At 46.1% G+C, this 22635-nt stretch overlaps 1 protein-coding gene across 1 annotated transcript in view; it reads right to left on the reverse strand.

Moving 5' to 3' along the window:
• The window catches only part of LOC106584266 (fibroblast growth factor 22), a 33102-nt gene extending 15119 nt beyond the window's left edge, over positions 1 to 17983 (reverse strand). The window contains exon 1 of the mRNA XM_014169314.3: positions 16633 to 17983. Within this exon, the coding sequence (XP_014024789.1) occupies positions 16633 to 16990 (358 nt within the window). The 5' untranslated portion in view covers positions 16991 to 17983. The remainder of the gene's footprint in view (positions 1 to 16632) is intronic.
• Between the last annotated feature and the right edge of the window lie 4652 nt (positions 17984 to 22635).

Here is a 22635-nt window from a genome sequence, read left to right on the forward strand (position 1 = left end):
TAAAGTAAAGAAGCACAAATGAACACAAAAGACTAAGCAGTATGAAATTAACGTTTTTTTTTCAAACTGCCCAAGATTTTGGAGGACAAATGTTGTTGGTGACAAATGGATTTAGGTTAAGTCATTCTGTTTCCCTCTATGTGGGGATATCAGACTCTATCGTACTAGTTAGAAGTTATGATATGGTACATAATAATAATAATAATAATAATAATAATAATAATAATAATAATAATAATAATAAATGGGACTTATATAATACTTTTCAAGAACCCACAGTTTTACAATTGCAGAAACCTGGCAGCTAGTGTTGTACTATATGAACTTGGACTGAATCATTGCCAGACAATCCTTCCCCTCGGCTAAATATTTTCTTAAAATTGCACTTAGATTTTGCATTTCCATCAAAGACCTACATTTGAATACTTGGGACGGCCACACACCATTATAGTTTATCAGTCCATTGTTTTATCAGTCTACATCAATCTATTGGACATTGTGTGAGACAGATACAGCTGATAACCATGTATAGATGGCCATGGAGACTTCCATAGCCTGCCATTGTCCCTGGACATCACATACACAGTTTGTCCCTGGACATCACATACACAGTTTGTCCCTTGTCCACCGCCTCTCTCTCTCTCTCTCTCTCTCTCTCTCTCTCTCTCTCTCTCTCTCTCTCTCTCTCTCTCTCTCTCTCCACCCCAGCCCCACTCGGTGAACGACTATCTAGCAGAGCTGCGGAAGTGTTGAATTAACCAATTACCTCTTGCAGATAAAACACACGTTCTCACAGTCTGGTAGACCAGGGTCAAATGTGACCAATTACCCCATCCCCTCCAAGCAGAGATCCTCAGTCTGTCTGATTCATCCACAGTAAGACAGGGCAAATCCCTCAGAATCCTGACCCATAACTAGAATGGCCCAACCCAAAGACACATAGTAAAATTCTACAACAGTAAATCTCAAAAACAACACTGAAGAAAACAGACTAACAGTGCACATTACCATTAAGTTGGGTTGCCGCTGATGTACTGGGCCTACCTATGCAGATACTGAACATCAAATAACTTGTTGTAAACTATTACAAACATGAGTCATTCAAGATAGGGTATGCAGTAAAAGAGGTTTGTATGGGAGACCTCCCGCCCTGCCACACAGATAGCTAATCATTTCATCTGTAAACACAGCCATATGGAAGACGTGCTCATACTTGGAATGCCAACATGCAACAAGTGGTATTATAAACAGTGAGTTCCTCAGGTCTGCTAAGACTATGCTGTGACCCCATTAAATCCCTCCAGCATGAACAATCAGACAACAATCCCCCTGTACTGATGAAACCAAGAGGCATGGGTGGCAGCCCCGGGGTGCAGTGGTGCGGGTCGTGGGGCGACTGAGGGATTGGAGGGGTGAAAGGGGTTAACTGAGCCACAGTGTGGTCATCTGTCTGCGTCTGTGTGGTACGGAGGGGGTTTTCTTTAATCAGGGAGAGAGAAGGAGCGCAATGCCTTGAAATCATGCATCACATCCGTAACGAGCGAGAGGCTGTCAAAGGCTTCACAGATAGTTACGAGCAGATTCGCCCCGCGCTTTGTGACTCACGGCTTCTGCAGTTTCCTGCACTTTACTATCAAAAGGGGGCCACTAAATTACAGTTGGAGTTGCATCTGCAGCTGGTTTGCTGTCCAGACACAGGCAGCCCCCTCTGACTGGAAACAGAACCAGAGGAAAACAAGGGCTTGTTTACCATTTCCTACCTTCATCTTTGGCTGCAAAACGTGCAACACTGATTCAGGAGCAGGCGCATCTAAACTTAAACAGATAATGTCAGGTTAAACAGTGGGGTTTCATAACTTAGGTACAGCGAGAACTTGACGCTCGTGTTTACAAACCCAATTATCATGCTATCAGAATACATGCTATTTCATTAACTCATTTGAACTCCACTTAGTTCCCTTTAGCCTTAATTAACCCTAACCGGTCCAGTGATGACCTCTGGCTTATTTGGGTTTCTTCTGAACCTCCCTGTTTCCAACTTATCCAGGACTCTGGACAAAATAGGGACTGTGTTGCCATGACAACCAGGATGAGACGAGGTGAGTGTCTCTTTGAGTGGCAGGGGATGAGGTTGGGTGGCTCATCAAGTTAAGTTCAGAGAAGTAGAAAGTTCCACTGGATGAATATTATACAGAGTCGTCTCCCTGGCCTCAGTTTGCCCCGTATTTACATTATTAAAATGAGACGGGCAGACAGGGAGGTGACAGGCGGCACAAGAGGGAAATCAGGGCCCTGTCAGAACTGTCACTAGCTCCACTGGCCAAAGGGCCCTGACCCCAATCCTATCCACTGCAGGGGAGGAGAGAGAGAGGAGGGGGAATGGGGCTGGCATCTAGACCCTGTCGGCTCATCCCAGCCACCACACACACACACACACACACACACACACACACACACACACACACACACACACACACACACACACACACACACACACACACACACACACACACACACACACACACACACACACACACACACACACACACACACACACACACACACACACACACACGTCAACCAGCTCATGTTGCAGCTGCTGCAACTGTCACTGGCAAAGATGTGGCGAAAGCCTGCAATTTTAAACACATCTAAATATTCTGTCTGGGGATGCCTTGCTACGGATGGCTGCAGGCTTCGGGGGGGTTTCATCACCTGTTCTCTGTGCCACATTGTTAACCAACTCCAATTCTTCATGAGTCATAGTCATTTATGAATAAATGCTTAGTTATCTGATATATGAATGCACCGTCCCATATGAAAGTAATGTTACAGTACACTCCCTCTGCCTCATTCATAATATTCCGTCAGAATAAGCTATAGGCAGGAATCATTACTGTAACTGCTCAATGAGGTGCTGGTTTGTTTTAGATTGAAATCCTACTGATTGAGTGTACTTCCTTACTGCAGCCGTCTGTGGAGAAAGCCCACTGACACTCCAATGCTTTGTTACCACCCAATGTGCTTTAATGAAGAGCATGAGCTCCTACATACATACAAACAGAGAGAGAGAGAGAGAGAGTGAGTGAGTGAGTGAGTGAGTGAGTGAGTGAGAGAGAGAGAGAGAGAGAGAGAGAGAGAGAGAGAGAGAGAGAGAGAGAGAGAGAGAGAGAGAGTCTGAATCTACTGAGGTAAAGTCTGGTTCTGATTAGCATTAGTGGAAGGAAAGGCACATCTTTCTCAGTGTAGAGTCCACATCATGCTCCTACAATGGCACAAGAATAAACACTGCAATCCATTCTATAAAACACACACGTGCAAGTTCACAAAGAACTTTTACACGCTACTCACATCCTGCTCATTTTCACTTAGCTAAATGCTCCCTCAGATACAAAACAGGTACAGGGGATGCGTGTGTAATGCATTTCTACAGGGAGGTGAGGTGCATCGTCTAAACCTGATGGTATGCCAAACCTGGGGAGTTGCTGTTTTTACACTTTTACATTTGCATTCATTATCCCCTTCCAGAAATGGCTATGAAGGTTATAGTACATCAGACAGAAACTTTAAACCTGCTCGACTTTGTGTGGGCATACGAAACTATGTCAAGGTATTCCTCCTATCTTGAATATTGTATCAATATTCTGGGTGTGGCCTAGGACTACAGAGGGGTCAGGGTTCACTCCTGTAATCTGTGAAATCACATCCGCTGTCTCACACAGGAGGAGCTTGGGATTATTACCATTGATTCATACCAACAACCCCAGCACCACTGTATAATAATGAGTCATAGCGACATGGTGTAAAGATAAGGCCTATTAGTAAAAATAGACCACTATGTCCATGTAAATCTGTCATTTCCAGTATATTTCACCGTGACACAATGTGACTTCCCTGTGGAGGTGTTGTCATTAGCCAGATATACACTCTATTACACACATAGTAGCAGTCAATGAATCTCTCTTTCAGTTGCCTGACAGCAGGTTAATATTTACTCCCAGCCATGCACGCAGGTTGTTGATGTGAGGGACTTGGGTCCAGAGAGCTTTCCACACAACGCCTCTCCTCCCTCCACAGACAGATGAGGCAAGGCGGGTGGGTCTCTCAGGCCGGGCCCCAGACTGCTGTAAGTAGGAAAGGGTGGGGAGGCGAAGGATCAGATTTACGTGAGTGTAGGGGCGCGTGGCATCCAAACCTTGCCCTATTTTATGGTTGCTTGTTGCTTCCTTTAATGATGCAATCCAGGAATATCTGTCTAATGGGTGGGCAAGTTAGCCAACAATCGGCAGGTGTGCCGACTACGCATTCTTAAATGATATTGCTTTCTTCCTTTTACCATTTGTTACTCACATCCAGGACCCTGTGATTGCAGGTCAAATTTGTACACTTTTAAACTCTCCAGTCAGGCATTACCTGATTTCAATGATGCCAGGTTGTGCCTCTTTTTTCCTTAAAATATTATTTTTGCTATCTCCTCTTCTCTTCCAGGGCCAACAGCTCTTTCCAAGACGATGATGTGAGACTCTTTATTCGAAAAGGTCAAAATAAAACCATTAAAACTCTGACAGTTGGCCTGCCCTCGTCTTCCACCTCGTAGAGCCTCGCAGAGCCTCGCAGAGCCTCGCAGCGCCTCACAGAGCCTCGCAGCGCCTCACAGAGCCTCGCAGCGCCTCACAGAGCCTCGCAGCGCCTCACAGAGCCTCGCAGCGCTGGGGTTGAGTCCATGTCTCCCTCTCCGTGTTATGGAGCAGCCTGAGTGCTGGTGACAATATTTCCTTTGGCAGATGATGATTCAAAACATACTGTATGGTGCTGCTGCCTGAATAAGACTGGCTGACTGGCGGTTCCCAGCTGATCTAATGAATACTTACTTTACGCCTTTCACAAAAACCCCTCTAATAATAACAGTGCTAATGACCTCTCATTGAGGAAAACGCTGAGCTCTACTCCCCTCTGAAAAGTAACAGTCCGTGTAAAACACTGCAATGCCCACTGTAATGTATTGTAGGTCATTAAAATGATGTATAAGCAGGGAAAATCATTTAGGGAGCATGGTTTGAACTCTATTAGCTAGAGTATATTAGTCAAGGTAGCCAGCAGACAGAGCTGAATAACATCAGACAAGAGCTGAATAAACATCAGACCGATCTTAATAACGTCAGACTGAGCTGAATAACGTCAGACGGAGCTGAATAACGTCAGACGGAGCTGAATAACGTCAGACTGAGCTGAATAACGTCAGACGGAGCTGAATAACGTCAGACTGAGCTGAATAACGTCAGACGGAGCTGAATAACGTCAGACTGAGCTGAATAACGTCAGACTGAGCTGAATAACGTCAGACTGAGCTGAATAACGTCAGACGGAGCTGAATAACGTCAGACTGAGCTGAATAACGTCAGACGGAGCTGAATAACGTCAGACTGAGCTGAATAACGTCAGACGGAGCTGAATAACGTCAGACGGAGCTGAATAACGTCAGACGGAGCTGAATAACGTCAGACTGAGCTGAATAACGTCAGACAGCTGAATAACGTCAGACGGAGCTGAATAACGTCAGACGGAGCTGAATAACGTCAGACTGAGCTGAATAACGTCAGACGGAGCTGAATAACGTCAGACGGAGCTGAATAACGTCAGACGGAGCTGAATAACGTCAGACTGAGCTGAATAACGTCAGACGGAGCTGAATAACGTCAGACGGAGCTGAATAACGTCAGACTGAGCTGAATAACGTCAGACGGAGCTGAATAACGTCAGACGGAGCTGAATAACGTCAGACGGAGCTGAATAACGTCAGACTGAGCTGAATAACGTCAGACTGAGCTGAATAACGTCAGACGGAGCTGAATAACGTCAGACTGAGCTGAATAACGTCAGACGGAGCTGAATAACGTCAGACTGAGCTGAATAACGTCAGACGGAGCTGAATAACGTCAGACGGATCTGAATAACGTCAGACGGAGCTGAATAACGTCAGACTGAGCTGAATAACGTCAGACTGAGCTGAATAACGTCAGACTGAGCTGAATAACGTCAGACGGAGCTGAATAACGTCAGACGGAGCTGAATAACGTCAGACGGAGCTGAATAACGTCAGACGGAGCTGAATAACGTCAGACTGAGCTGAATAACGTCAGACGGAGCTGAATAACGTCAGACGGAGCTGAATAACGTCAGACGGAGCTGAATAACGTCAGACTGAGCTGAATAACGTCAGACGGAGCTGAATAACGTCAGACTGAGCTGAATAACGTCAGACGGAGCTGAATAACGTCAGACTGAGCTGAATAACGTCAGACGGAGCTGAATAACGTCAGACGGAGCTGAATAACGTCAGACTGAGCTGAATAACGTCAGACGGAGCTGAATAACGTCAGACTGAGCTGAATAACGTCAGACGGAGCTGAATAACGTCAGACTGAGCTGAATAACGTCAGACGGAGCTGAATAACGTCAGACTGAGCTGAATAACGTCAGACGGAGCTGAATAACGTCAGACTGAGCTGAATAACGTCAGACTGAGCTGAATAACGTCAGACGGAGCTGAATAACGTCAGACTGAGCTGAATAACGTCAGACTGAGCTGAATAACGTCAGACGGAGCTGAATAACCTCAGACGGAGCTGAATAACGTCAGACGGAGCTGAATAATGTCAGACGGAGCTGAATAATGTCAGACGGAGCTGAATAAGGTCAGACTGAGCTGAATAACATCGGGGGAGCTGATTAACATCAGACAGAGCTGAATAAGGTCAAGGGGAGCTGAATATCGTCAAGGGGAACAGGGTTTTTCTGGCATCAAGAACACTTGATGACTTGTCTCGCTGTATCTTTCATTTATAGGCTGTCAAACTCTGTAATTGTTTCAGTTCTCCGCAATGAACTCTCTCCAAGGTCTATAATGTGTGAAGCTCTTATTCCCCTCGTCATTAAAACAGCCATGCAAATGGACACCCTCTTAACATCGTTTACTCAAGTCTTTAGAAGAGGGTTCCTTATTGGCAATGAGATCGTCTCCTTTTTGTACTCTTTCAAATCCACAGGATGTACAAAAGGTAGGATGTAAAAAGGAGTTTGCTCTTGGAGCCAAAGTCAGACTCAATAAACCCAGTGATGAACTCAGTACGTAACAGAAAAGAGCTGAGGCCAGACCGCGGTTGTTAGCTGCTAATTGCCCAAAAAGCCTTGCCATTCATGATATCAAACTCCGGTGTTAGCAGCCAGTGAGGTTAGACTAATTAGTGCCACTGCCACACGTTTCCCGCAACATTCCCAGGGGGGGGTGGTGTGTGTGTGTGTGTGTGTGTGTGTGTGTGTGTGTGTGTGTGTGTGTGTGGTGTGTGTGTGTGTGTGTGTGTGTGTGTGTGTGTGTGTGTGTGTGTGTGTGCAGTGTTTTTGTTGCTTTTTGCCTCCCAATACCAGGAACCGCTGGCAAGAGATCGATTTTTATAGTTTCCCACTCGGACCAGGGCCGCTGTCCTTATTCGGAAGGATTAAAGCGGCAGGATTCGTGGGATTTTCCCCTCCTGTTGGCACCATGATTCTCTACGAAGCCCCTTAGACTCTTTGGAGGAAACCTTGCACAAGGTCTAATGAGCAGTGGGAAAGACTCCAGCTCTCCTACCTTTTAAATGTCCACCACAATACTAAGCAGAGCACACCCCGGCCCTCTCACACCCTCATTAACGTGTGTGAACTCCCTATTCAAAACAGCCTGTCCTTACTTTAGCCAGGTGCTTCCCTCTTTAGCTTTTTCTCCATGCTTTTGATCCAGTCACACATCTAAGTCCGTCTGACTTCTCTAAGCGTTAATGATGAGTCATGAGGAGGAGTTAGACAGAATATTTTAGACAGAATAGAACTTTCTCACGCCTTCAGAAGGGCTAACTAAATACCCAGAGCATAGTGTAGTGTCTACCAAGTGAATGTTTAAGGCCGAAGAAAGGAAATACAAACATGTTATACAATACATTTGGGAAATAGGGAAATAAACAAGTCATTCAGTCAATGGTTGGGATTCCTGCCTTGGCTCATTATCAGGAACATCGTCAATAAGGAAAAATAATCACAATGAAAAACTCAGGTGTCCACATTACCTTCATGTTTACACCAATGATAGGTCAGTTTTACTGCCCTCTCTCTCTCTCTCAAGACCCTTTGACTGTTTCCACATTTTGTTATGTTACAGCCTTATTCTAAAATATATATATATTTTTAAGCAAATCTATTTACACATAATACCCCATAATGACAAAGCAAAAACAGGTTTTTAGATTTTTTTGCAAATGCATAGAAAAAAAACGATCAAGTATCACATCTACATAAGTGTTCAGGTCCTTTAATCAGTAATTGTTGAAGCACCTTTCAGAGCGATTACAGCCTCGAGTCTTCTTGGGTATTATGCTACAAGCATGGCACACCTGTATTTGGGGAGTTTCTCCCATTCTTCTCTGTAGATCCTCTCAAACTCTGTCAGATTGGATGGGGAGCGTCGCTGCACAGCTATTTTCAGGTCTCTCCAGAGATGTTCGATCGGGTTCAAGTCTAGGCTCTGGCTGGGCCACTCAAGTACATGGAGAGACTTGTCCTGAAGCCACTCCTATGTTGTCTTGGCTGTGTGCTTAGGGTCGTTGTCCTGTTGGAATGTGAGTCTTCGCCCCCAGTCTCAGGTCCTGAGCACTCTGAAGCACGTTTTCATCAAGGATCTCTCTGTACTTTGCTCCGTTTATTATTTCCCTCAATCCTGACTAGTCTCCCAGTCCCTGCCACTGAAAAACATCCCCACAGCACGATGCTGCTACCACCATGCTTCAACATAGGGATGGTATTGACCAGGTGATGAGTGGTGCCTAGTTTCCTCCAGATGTGACGCTTGGCATTCAGGCCAACGAGTTCAATCTTGGTTTCATCAGACCTGAGAATCTTGTGACCATTGGGTTCTTGGTCATTGTCAACTGTGGGACCTTATAAAGACAGGTGTGTGCCTTTCCAAATCATGTCCAATCAATTGAATTTACCACAGGTGGACTCCAATCAAGTTGTAGAAACATCTCAAGGATGATCATTGGAAACAGGTGTCACGTCCTGACCAGTAAAAGGGGTTGTTTGTTATTGTAATGTGGTCAGGGCGTGACAGAGGGTGTTTGTTTTGTGTGTTTCGGTGTATGTTCTATATTTTCTATTTCTATGTGTTTATCTGGGTTTTCTATTTCTATGTTGGGATTTTGGAACGACCTCCAATTACAGGCAGCTGGTTGTCATTGCCTCTAATTGGAGGCCATAGTTAAGTGGGTTAATTTTCTCTTGTGTTTGTGGGTGGTTGTTTCCCTGTATAGTCTGAGCACCTTACGGGACTGTTTTTCGTCGTTTGTTTTGTGTAAGTGTATTTTGATTTTCCTTCTAATAAAAAGAAGATGTTCACTATATCTGCTGCAGTTTGGTCCGCTCCCTACAACGGCGCTTATGACAGAACCACCCACAAAAGTAGGACCAAGCAGCAGAGGAAGGAGCAGCAGGAAAGTTATTTGGAGTCGTGGACATGGGAGGAGGTATTAGATGGGAAAGGACCATGGCACCAGGCTGGGGAGTACAAGCGCCCAAAGGAGGAGCTGGAGGCAGCAAAGGCTGAGCGACGGAGGTACGAGGCACTATATCCTCCATTTCAGGAGGTGAGGAGGCAGCCCCCCAAAAAATGGGGGGGGGGGGGCACACGAGGAGTTGGAGTAAGTCAGGCAATAGGCCTGAACCAACTCCTCGTGCTTATTATGGGGAGCGTTTGGCGGTGAGAGCTCCGTGCTATGCGGAAGTGCGCACAGTCTCGCCCATCCGCACGCACAGTCCGGTACCAGCGATACCAGCCCCCCGCAAGTGCCGTGCTAGAGTGGGCATCCAGCCAGGGAGAAATATGCCTGCTCAATACATCTGGCCACCAGTGCGTCTCCTAGGCCCAGGCTACCCTGCGCCTGCTCTACGCACGGCAGCCATCATGCCTCAGCACAGCCCAGTTCGCCCTGTGCCAGCACTCCGCCCGTGCCGGGCTACAGTAACAATCCAGCCAGGCCGGGTTGTGGAGGCTGTGCGCTCCAGACCTCCAGTGCGTAGTTAAGGCCCTGTGTATCCAGTTCCTGCTCCTCGCACTAGCCCTGTGGTGCGTGTTACTGTTCTGGCTACTCCAAAGCCAGCCCCATGCACCAGGCCTTTAGTGCGCCTACCCAGTCCAGTACGTCCAGTTCCTGCTCCTCGCACTAGCCCTGTGGTGCGTGTCACTAGTCTGGCGCCTCCAAAGCCAGCCCCACGCATCAGGCCTTCAGTGCGCAGTTTCCCGTCCAGAGCTTCCGACGACAGTTCCCCGTCCAGAGCTTCCGATGACAGTTCCCCGTCCAGAGCTTCCGGCGACAGTTCCCCGTCCAGAGCTTCCGGCGACAGTTCCCCGTCCAGAGCTTCCGGCGACAGTTCCCCGTCCAGAGCTTCCGGCGACAGTTCCCCGTCCAGAGCTTCCGGCGACAGTTCCCCGTCCAGAGCTTCCGGCGACAGTGCCCCGTCCAGAGCTTCCGGCGACAGTGCCCCGTCCAGAGCTTCCGGCGACAGTGCCCCGTCCAGAGCTTCCGGCGACAGTGCCCCATCTAGAGCTTCCGGCGACAGTTCCCCGTCCAGTGCAGAGACGGCCCACAGTCCGGAGCCGGCAGAGACGGCCCACAGTCCGGAGCCGGCAGAGACGGCCCACAGTCCGGAGCCTGCAGAGACGGCCCACAGTCCGGAGCCTGCAGAGACGGCGCAGAGACGGCCCACAGTCCGGAGCCTGCAGAGACGGCCCACAGTCCGGAGCCTGCAGAGACGGCCCACAGTCCGGAGCCTGCAGAGACGGCCCACAGTCCGGAGCCTGCAGAGACGGCCCACAGTCCGGAGCCTGCAGAGACGGCCCACAGTCAGGAGCCTGCAGAGACGCTCCTCATCCCTGAGTCTCCAGAGACGCTCCTCATCCCTGAGTCTCCAGAGACGCTCCTCAGCCCGAGGTCTCCAGCGACGCGCCTCAGCCCGACGTCTCCAGCGACGCGCCTCAGCCCGGGGTCTCCAGCGACGCACCTTAGCCCAGAGCCTTTAGCAGTGGTCTACAGCCATGAGCCTTCAAGAGGGGTGGGCAGGTTAGGATGGGGACTAAAGCCGGGGCCTGAGCCACCTCCGTAGTTGGAGGATTGGGGAGGGGGGGTGTAATGTGGTCAAGGCGTGGCAGAGGGTGTTTATTTTGTGTGTTTCGGGTTTTTGGTGTATGTTCTATATTTTCTATTTCTATGTGTTTATCTGGGTTTTCTATTTCTATGTTGGGGTTTTGGAACGACCTCCAATTAGAGACAGCTGGTTGTCGTTGCCTCTAATTGGAGGCCATATTTAAGTGGGTTAATTTTCTCTTGTGTTTGTGGGTGGTTGTTTCCCTGTATAGCCTTACGGGACTGTTTTTCGTCATTTGTTTTGTGTAAGTGTATTTTTGGTTTTGCTTCTAATAAAAAGAAGATGTTCACTATATCTGCTGCAGTTTGGTCCGCTCCCTACAACGACGCTTATTTTTTTATTTTATTTTATTTTTATTTATTTTATTTCACCTTTATTTAACCAGGTAGGCAAGTTGAGAACAAGTTCTCATTTACAATTGCGACCTGGCAACAGAATGCACCTGAGCTCAATTTTGAGTCTCATAGCAAAAGGTCTGAATACTTAAGTAAATAAGGTATTCCTGTTTTTTATGTTTAATACATTTGCTAACATTTCTGAAAACCTGTTTTTGCTTTGTCATTATGGGGTATTGTGTGTAGATTGATGAGTAAAAAATGTAATTTAATACATTTTCGAATAAGGCTGCAACATAACAAAATGTGGAAAAAGATTCTCTGAATGCACTGTGTGTATATATATATATATATATATATATATATATATATATATATATATATATATATATAAAATGGCACAGATGAAGAAAGATAAAACAGCAAATTGGCAAATAGTGAAGCGGGCATCTTTTAATGTAAGTGACTTCTCTGATTATACTTGTCGCAGGGCCTTATTTCCTCAGGTTGAACGCGGTGTCAATGCCTGGAGGTCGCTCAACGGTTCGATGCCTTTAGCCACACCCTTCATTTCAACAGTGGGTCCTTTTCAAGTGAGATGTGAAAATGGCTCATACATTGGCATACTTGCCAACTATATTTCATAGGGAACTGACCTGAGAAAAAAGGAAAAAGTAAGAAAACAAGGTTGGCCAGCCTTAGTCCGAGGGATATCAAACATTGTGTTGGGATTTTATTGGTCCTTAACAGCGTTCTCCCTATTCAGTGATTGGCTGCTGTGGTTTATCGTGTGGAAGATGGTCCAGCCTCGACAGCTGTTGTGCTCTGCTTAATTAGTAAGATTTGACCGATGACCTGGGACAGGATATGATGAGTAATGACTTTTAGAGCTTTTGTAAACACTTTGATTTGTTTGGCCCTTCGATCATTGTACCTCTAGCATTTGCTAAAAAGAAAAACATGTTGAACCCCAATCAGTCAAAAATAAATCTCTCTCCTTTTATTATTATTTCAACACGCAACTTTAGTGCCTTGGTGACATGGTAGTTTGTAATCATATGAAGGCCTACTTTGCCAGTGAGGTTTTTGCAAGCTTTCCACCATTGGCTCGGTTTGGCAGGCACTTTATCATGGCTGATGGGTATCTAGATCATTTGTTTTATAAATACTGTGCTGTGGCCTGTGGGGATTAGGTCTGGCTGTGACAATAACAAGTTTCAGGAATTGATACATGACCTGTGTGCTCAAAAGCATCAGGACAGAACATGATGCTACTGTATCAGACAGAACTGCACCTTTGAAATTATAAAAAAAAAAATATGCAATTGATATCTGGCCCACAAATCATGTCCAGACCAGTACAAGTGTTACATTTCAATATATACCACAGATCATTCAGTCATTCAGTGTAATATTCCACTGCGGGACTTCAAGAACGTCACTGTAGAGGGTCGGTATCATATTGTATCTCGACATAAATATGTGAACACAAATCACAGCATCTATCCTGGTATAATACACAGTTGAATTATTGGAAATTATATCCCAACCATTTTGATTTTGGAGTATCACTCCCTTGCTCACCCTTTGCACTCAGACTGTGCTCCCTGCTCTCTTTAACCCCACTTTCTCTGTCTCTCTCTCTCTAAACTGAGAAAGATGTGCCTTTCCTTCCACTAATGCCTAATCAGAACCAGACGTAACATTACCTTACCTTCAGCTCTCTCTCTCTCTCTCTCTCTCTCTCTCTCTCTCTCTCTCTCTCTCTCTCTCGCTCTCTCGCTCTCTCTCGCCCAGCCTCTTCCTTCAGCTGTTCCATACTCTGGTCCACTGGGATTGATACAATATTTTCCAACCTCAATTAGCAGAGGGCCCGTTGACTAATTCCAACTGTTTTTACACCTGAGAGGTTGGGAGCAGGGGCTGGAAAAACTGAGTGAGGCGAGGGTGTAGCAGGGCAGTCGGGGCAATGTAGCCGTGTTGACAGACCACAACACTGAGAACAAGGAGGGTCCTCGCACTGGACAGCATTCAGGGCTCTGCTGAGCTGTGCTTCCCCATTCACACCAGCAACATTAAAACATGTGGGAAGGAGCAAGGGGTCTGCTGCGGGTGTGTGTGTGTGTGTGTGTGTGTGTGTGTGTGTGTGTGTGTGTGTGTGTGTGTGTGTGTGTGTGTGTGTGTGTGTGTGTGTGTGTGTGTGTGTGTGTGTGTGTGTGAGTGTGTGTGTGTGTGTGTACATGTTTAGCTATTCTTCTTCAAGAATACTAAACAAACAAACATAGTGTTAAGGTTAGGTTTTTGGGTTACGGTTAGGGTTAAGATTAGGGTTAGGGTAAGAGTACGGGTTAGGGTTAGGTTTAAAGTTAGGGAAAATAGGATTTTGAATGGGACTGAATTGTGTCCCCACAAGGTTAGCTGTACAAGATTGTGTGTGTGTGTGTGAGTGTTTTTGTGTGTGCGTGTGCGTGTGCTCATGTGTGATGTGTTCACAGAATTTGGTTACATTACATCTATGTTTGGATAATAAAGTAGTTGCTGTTTCTTTATGTTTTATTAGACACTTGAGACATTTTTGTCAACCCAACACAAACATCTACTGTGCCAGCCAATCCACTTAAAACTCAACACAAACATCTACTGTGCCAGCCAAGCCACTTAAAACTCAACACAAACATCTACTGTGCCAGCCAAGCCACTTAAAACTCAACACAAACATCTACTGTGCCAGCCAAGCCACTTAAAACTCAACACAAACATCTACTGTGCCAGCCAAGTCACTTAAAACTCAACACAAACATCTACTGTACCAGCCAAGCCACTTAAAACTCAACACAAACATCTACTGTGCCAGCCAAGCCACTTAAAACTCAACACAAACATCTACTGTGCCAGCCAAGCCACTTAAATCTCAACACAAACATCTACTGTGCCAGCCAAGTCGGTTAAAACTCAACACAAACATCTACTGTGCCAGCCAAGCCACTTAAAACTCAACACAAACATATACTGTGCCAGCCAAGCCACTTAAAACTCAACACAAACGTCTACTGTGCCAGCCAAGCCACTTAAAACTCAACACAAACATCTACTGTGCCAGCCAAGCCACTTAAAGATATGTGTAGTCTATTTCACTGAGACAGTCGTACTGAGGCTGCAGTCTTGTATCTGTGTCAGTGGAAGCTCATTAAAAATGCAGAGCTTCCGCCCAGTCGTCCCTCTCTAATCTAAAGCATAGTGACCATATCAATATCAAGGAATTCTCTAGGTGCAATGACCTGTGGTAACACAGAACCCAAACTGGACCTCAGAATAGACCAGGCCATATCGTCTCATTGTGAGGTATGACCACATCACGACCATAAGGTCCATTTCACTCATTTCAAGGCCGAATGACCACTGGTTTGGCAGGGTGCAGCTTTAGGGGTGCAGGCAGGTACACACCCTCACTGTGCTGTAGTGTTCATAGAGAACCGTTCTTTCCAGGGCAGGAAATGAGAGGATGGTGGTTAAAGAGTATGAGAGCATTGCATTTGGGGGCTGCACATTTTCATGGGGAACCACTCTGTACAACTGACTAAGCACTTCTGACAAGACCACGGAAAGACACAAATCTCCCAATCCAGATGCATCACTTTTGCTGTTTTCCAGCATGAAAAAGCTTCATGTAGCTGCAGTCCTCTTAAGAACTTCCATTGCGATGCAAATTCCTGATTTCCGCTCCTGCTCCAATCTGATTTTAAAGTGTCAAAAATAAGTACGACCTGAGAGAGTAACGTTTTATGATTATGTCTGACATCTAAACTACCTACATGAAAATTAGAATCCCCATTTGAGGGAAAACAAACACCAGCACAATTTTGAATTGTGATAATTCAAGTCAATGTGAATGGATGTCGTGTGTGTGTGTGAGGTATAAAACTGTCTGCCAGACGAGAAGTCTAGTAGCCCCGGCAGGTTAACAAATGTCACCGACTGTTAAAAAGCTGTACACAGTGGCAGACTGACTGGGCAGTCCTTGCTGGTAGCATGGAAAAACCCTGATTCAGCCACTTGTGTAAAAAGGCATTAACGACTAAATACATAAATATAACCGTTAAAGGCATAAACCTCTCAAGGCTGTCCAGTGGCCACTGGGAGGCCAGTTCATGACCAGAGACAACTCGTCTGTCCTGGTCAACAGTCTGAAAGACACTATTGATGGAGATTGTGGAGTGAGTGACACCTATGCCCAGTGCACTGCCCTCCTCTCAAGTGTCCTTATTACTAACATCAGATACAGTGCATTCTAATCTGGGGAATCTTAACATACTGAGATGAGATAATAGCAGCTGTTGAAAGAGCTGATCTGTTCAAGGCATTTTTTGGAAAATCATTGATTGATAGGTGTGTGTGTAAGAAGACTTTACACTTTGCATGGGTATGTAGAAATTCTCTGAGTGTCTACCGTACATTATACAGTGCTGGCGAGCCCAATGCACCTGCTGTACGTGGAAATGAAGCCAGCTCTCTGGTCTAGTCTGAAGTTTTCACACACACGTGATCTTTGTTAGCGGTTGATTCTGGGTCTGTACTTAACAGTTTATATCACAGAGGCTCCAAATTATCCTGACAATTCCACTAACGAGCGCTCAACAAAATCGGTGAGAAAACTGTGAGAAATAGAAAATTGCTGCCCCTTGAACCAGAGGACTTTCAACACAGTTTTGACAAGTTAATCCCCTGTGATATTGAAGCTTTTTACCCAAGCCCAGTTTGCATGACCAACTGATGCTTTATGTCTTTCTTCAAGTCTGCCTTGCTGTAAACACAGTGCCGGGTTTCCCATGAGGTGTGTTAATCCACACTGGGTATTCCCAGTTTACCTAGCAACGCCTCCTGCTCCAAACACAACATAAATAGGAGTGACAGGCTGATATAAACCAGTGAAACCCCTATGAACCACTATAAAAGTAGCAAGATAAGAGAGTTCACACCACCATAAAATATAATATAGTGTCACAGGCATCCCGCCACTCCTCCATCACATAGGAGAGATAGAGAGGGGAGATAGTGCCAGCTTACTCACTTTCAGCGTAGTTTTTCCGTCTGGTGCCGTCCACCTTGCCCGTTTTGTCGATACAGAGAAAGAACTTGTTGGCGGAGTAGAGCCGCCTTAGTCGGACATCGCCCTCTAGGTGATTGTAACTGCGTGTGTGCCGCTCCAGTGTCCATGAGCAGTTAATGCCCCTCGCCAGTACTTGGAGGGGCTCATGCCCTACCCCAGGTGGGCAGCCCCCCAGAGCCGTGCCAGCCACCAGGAGCAGGGTGAGGCACAGCAGGCTGAGGGAGGCAGCGCTGGGCAGGGGCGGAAGCCCGGCGTGGGCAGTGCCAATGGCAGCGAGGTCAGGACCGAGTCCGGCGACGGGTGGCATCCATCTGCACATGGTGGGTCAGACTCCCAAGGTGCACCTTGCACAGGCAGTAGGCATGCTGGCTGGCTGGCTGGAGACCCAGGCTGTGTGGTCCAGTCGAGTGGTCTCTCTCTCTCTCTGAAGGTGGAAAGGGGTGGTGATCAAGCAGGCAGCAGACCCTGTCACTGAGGACCAGTCAGCAGAGCAGAGAGGAACCTGGGCTTCTAACCAGCCCTCTGTCACAGATTACTTTGTCTCTTTACTTGTCTGTCTGATGATAATCTCCTATTTCTCTCTCAGCCTCTATTTACTCACTCTGTCCCCTACTATGATTTATTTTGTAATTCCATTGCCAAAAGTAATCTGTTACTTTCTGTTGTTTTCCTTGTTCTGTTCCTCTTGGCTTGTGTCCTTCTTTCCAGCTGCAGAGTCAATCAGTGTCCTGTCCTGCGATGTGTGCACCTTGCGATGCTCCTCTCTCCAGCTGGACTGGAATACAGTGCTTATCTGGCTGAGAATGACTTGAGTGAGGGAGAGTGAGTGACTGTGTGTAAGTGTGTGTAAAAGTGCAATAGGGAGAGCGAGTCACAGAGAGAGTGTGTGTGTGTAGAGAGAGAGGAGAGAGAGAGAAACAGAGAGGGAGACAGAGGGAGAGAGTGTGTGTGTATGTCTGTGTATATGTGAGTGAGAGAGGCAGAGTGAGGGGAAGGTAGAGTGAGAGAGAGTGAGGGGAAGGGAGAGTGAGAGACTGTGTGTATGAGGAAGAGAGAAAGAGGCAACAGCTACTGAGTGAGAGAGGCAGTCAGTGAGTGAGAGAGGCAGTCGGTGAGTGAGAGAGGCAGTCGGTGAGTGAGAGAGGCAGTCGGTGAGTGAGAGAGGCAGTCGGTAAGTGAGAGAGGCAGTCAGTGAGAGAGGCAGTCAGTGAGCGAGAGAGGCAGTCAGTGAGTGTGTGTCTGGTCTGTCTGCCTCTATGAAGCAGTGAAGCAGTAAATAAATGTCTCCACTCTCTCCTGTGCAGTCCGTCCCTTCTCCTGTGTGGAGTGGGAGGCTTGGGCTTGTCCTGCATTTTATCCTGGGCAGGGCTTGCATCTGGGGAGTTGAAAGGAGAGGGGTGGGGCCACAATCATTGATAACTATTTGAAATAAACGAGGAGGCTTTGCACAATCTCTCTTTTATCATTTCTTAATGTAGCCTATATCTCTTAATAGTGGTTCCTAGAAAGCCATTAGCCGGCCACCTGTAGGTTTTTTTGCTCCATGGAAAGAGTCAACTGGAAAGTGTTAAGTCAAACTCCTTTGTTGTACCAGCACTTGAATAATTATCCTAGGTCAGCAGTGAGAAGGTAAATTGACATGGAAGGGGGCCTTTTGTGACACCTGTGACTGGACTGTTTGTAGACACATGGGACAGATTAAAGAGGGCTTTAGTTTGTCGGAAACAACGGCAGAGGAGTCTTCTGATCACCTGTGTTAATATTTCTTTGAGGTGGTTTCTGATGTTCACCTCTGATTTGTGAGACCAGGGTGGTAATGGTGAACACCTTTTTAACAACTTCACACTCTGTCTGTCTGTTGTCACAATCAGGCTGTAAATCAGGACTGAGTCATTGCGTTCAAATAAATTAATATGTCACCTTAGGGCCGGCTCTAGCCTTTTGGGGACCCTAAGCAAGATTTGGTTGTGGGGAGCCCCCACCTCACAGGCAAACAATTTTGGTTTTAAAGTTAATTTCCTGCAATTCTACACATTTTGCATTGGGGAGTAGAGAAAATATTATCTTGCAATTTTATAACACATTTCATGCAATTCTACTTCTTTTGCCATGGGACAGAGAGATACAAATTGCAGTTTAACAGCTTATTTCCTGCAATTCGACACATTTTGCCATTGGGTGGAAACAACATTCTGCAGATTTAAAGCTAATTTCCTGCAATTCTACACATTTTGCCATGACTTATGCCATTTTAATGATATCTGAGTGGGAGGCAGTCGGTGAGTGAGAGAGGCAGTCGGTGAGTGGGGGCCCCCTTGAGGTCAGAGCCCCTGGGTCCGTGCCCTGTGAGCACGTTGGTATACGGCCATGATTACTACAAGTTTAGATAGCTGGCTAGACTAACTTACCAATCTAAAAATAGTTAGCTGACATGGCTAATCGAGTGACTGTCAGTGACTGAAATAACAAGAGAAAAACTGTCAACAGTAAGTTGACTTCCTAAAAAAATATAAATATACCTGTATATACAGTCGTGGCCAAAGGTTTTTGAGAATGACACAAATATTAATTTTCACAAAGTCCGCTGCCTCAGTTTGTATGATGGCAATTTGCATATACTCCAGAATGTTATGAAGAGTGATCAGATGAATTGCAAAGTCCCTCTTTGCCATGCAAATGAACTGAATCCCCCCCAAAAATGTCCACTGCTTTTCAGGCCTGCCACAAAAGGACCAGCTGACATCATGTCAGTGATTCTCTCGTTAACACAGGTGTGAGTGTTGATGAGGACAAGGCTGGAGATCACTCTGTCATGCTGATTGAGTTCGAATAACAGACTGGAAGCTTCAAAAGGAGGGTGGTGCTTGGAATCATTGTTCTTCCTCTGTCATCCATGGTGACCTGCAAGGAAACACATGCCGTCATCATTGCTTTGCACAAAAAGGGCTTCACAGGCAAGGATATTGCTGCCAGTAAGATTTCACCTAAATCAACCATTTATCGGGTCATCAAGAACTTCAAGGAGAGCGGTTTAATTGTTGTGAAGAAGGCTTCAGGGTGCCCAAGAAAGTCCAGCAAGCGCCAGGACCGTCTCCTAAAGTTGATTCAGCTGCGGGATCGGGGCACCACCAGTACAGAGCTTGCTCAGGAATGGCAGCAGGCAGGTGTGAGTGCATCTGCACGCACAGTGAGGCGAAGACTTTTGGAGGATGGCCTGGTGTCAAGAAGGGCAGCAAAGAAGCCACTTCTCTCCAGGAAAAACATCAGGGACAGACTGATATTCTGCAAAAGGTACAGGGATTGGACTTCTGAGGACTGGGGTAAAGTCATTTTCTCTGATGAATCCCCTTTCCGATTGTTTGGGGCATCTGGAAAAAAGCTTGTCCGGAGAATACAAGGTGAGCGCTACCATCAGTCCTGTGTCATGCCAACAGTAAAGCATCCTGAGACCATTCATGTGTGGGGTTGCTTCTCAGCCAAGGGAGTGGGCTCACTCACAATTTTGCCTAAGAACACAGCCATGATTAAAGAATGGTACCAACACATCCTCTGAGAGCAACTTCTCCCAACCATCCAGGAACAGTTTGGTGACGAACAATGCCTTTTCCAGCATGATGGAGGACCTTGCCATAAGGCAAAAGTGATAACTAAGTGGCTCAGGGAACAAAACATCAATATTTTGGGTCCATGACCAGGAAACTCCCCAGACCTTAATCCCATTGAGAACTTGTGGTCAATCCTCAAGAGGCGGGTGAACAAACAAAAACCCACAAATTCTGACAAACTCCAAGCATTTATTATGCAAGAATGGGCTGCCATCAGTCAGGATGTGGCCCAGAAGTAAATTGACAACATGCCAGGGCGGATTGCAGAGGTCTTGAAAAAGAAGGGTCAACACTGCAAATATTGACTCTTTGCATCAACTTCATGTAATTGTCAATAAAAGCCTTTGACACTTATAAAATGCTTGTAATTATACTTCAGTATTCCATAGTAACATCTGACAAAAATATCTAAAGACACTGAAGCAGCAAACTTTGTGAAAATGTATATTTGTGTCATTCTCAAAACTTTTGGCCATGACTGTACACTGAGTGTACACAACATTAGGAACTCTTTACATGACGGACTGACCAGGTGAATCCAGGTGAAAGCTATGATCCCTTACTGATGTCACCTGTTAAATCCACTTCAATCAGTGTAGCTGAAGGAGAGGACAGGGTCGGGGGCTCTAAGCTACTGCTTATACCTGGGGCCGGCACTGCTGATACCTAATGTATTCCATTCAATATTTGTCAAAACTGTCCATATTCTGTCCTGTCCTCACTCCTTCAGTGTATTCCTGATGGTATTTGAAGGGTGGCTCAAGTTCACTGCATGCTAATCATTCATAACGAAATGAGGACAAAACTGTAATGTGTTGACCTTTTTAACACAAAAGTAAAACCAACTGAAATATTCACTTTCATCTGATTCTACCAGCCGAGGGTGCTAGGAGAATCCGCAGTGAGAGCAGCCGCAGCACTCCACAGCACATGTTCTAAAGTGAGTCTATCCAGTTAGTGCAGCACTTACTTCCTTTTAAAAGGGTCCCGGTTTCAATGATGTGTACCGCCCCGGGGCGACCACGGTGTCCAGGGGTGGAAGTGTGTTTGTGGGGTGCGTGCACAGAGAGGACAACAGTGACTTCACACTCCTTCGCTTGTTAACTGCTCCCAGAAGCTTGGCTGTCCCTCTATCCCCCCTCTCCCATCATAAAAGACCAGTCAGACAGAGGCCAGCTGCCCTCTCTCTCCCCCACAGCTCCCAACCCCCCTAAACCCTGGCAGCCATTCCTGTCTACCTGCTTGTTCTGGCCATTAGATACTGTGGAGTTCCTCCTCAAAACGTCTCTCTCTATTTATCTGCATGGGCCCCAGGAAAAGCGACATTTCACCCCCAATTAAACCACTCTGCAGTGTCTCTTGCCTTCCAGTAGGTTTATTCCTTCTTTCCTTCAAACTCTCCTTATTTCCACCCTGTGGAGTTCATTGGAGTGACTGTCTGTTTGTTGTTGCCTGCCTGTGCTGTTGCCAGGCTGGAGGAGCCTGGGCTGGGAGAGCACAGCACACATTGGGGATGTGTTTTTTGTTAGCATTGTATAAAACTGTTTCCCCATCTTCAAAAAAATGTAAACAGTTAGCAGGACAGCTGAGTGTTCGTAGACTTGCCTGTGTAATTGTTATAGGGTGCTCCAGCCTTCTCCATCAGCACTGTAATGGAAAACAATTTTCTTCAATGTCCTCTGAAGTGCTAGAAGACCTTCTATCACAGCTTGCTTTGCTTATGCCTGCTCAAAAATGTGTGTATCTAAATACAAATATGCAACTCTAATTGTAATCAGTGAAGCTTATACATCTACCTTCAGGTGTGGCTGGTAGACTTTGCATCATGCTGTGGGAGTGTAGGCCGACATAACTTTATATAAAACAAATGCTAAAATAACTGGGGTAAGGGGTTTTCTTTGGATTCTATTTGATTCTAATGCATCTTTAAGCTAATTTATATGATAACTCTTCTATTTCCACTTCATTCGTATGCCAGCTGCTTGGTCATCTCTATTTTCCCTTCATGGAGAGTGAACTCTTTCATGCGGCCTGCACCCCCAGGAAGCTCCACTTGCCCTTCCTCTCTGAAAATTACCCAGAATTAAAATCATACAATCATGCTATGTACTGTATAACTTCTTACTTAAAAGTTAGTCTGCCCCGGAGGTCAAGAACAAAGTTTATATCCGCATCTGAATGTCAGATGTGGCAGTAGATTGCTTTGTGGTGTCCTGGGTCCAAGCGAGACACACGCTCATGTATTGCTGTCTGTGGCTTGACTATAGACCGACAGTATCCTTAGCTATTGAAGTTGGATACATTATTGAATAGGTAGAATATGAATGACCCTAAATAGAGCTGTCTGGATATTTCCAGG

The sequence above is a fragment of the Salmo salar genome, chromosome 23 (genome assembly GCF_965601325.2).
Source record: "Salmo salar chromosome 23, fSalSal1, whole genome shotgun sequence".
Lineage (NCBI taxonomy): Eukaryota > Metazoa > Chordata > Actinopteri > Salmoniformes > Salmonidae > Salmo > Salmo salar.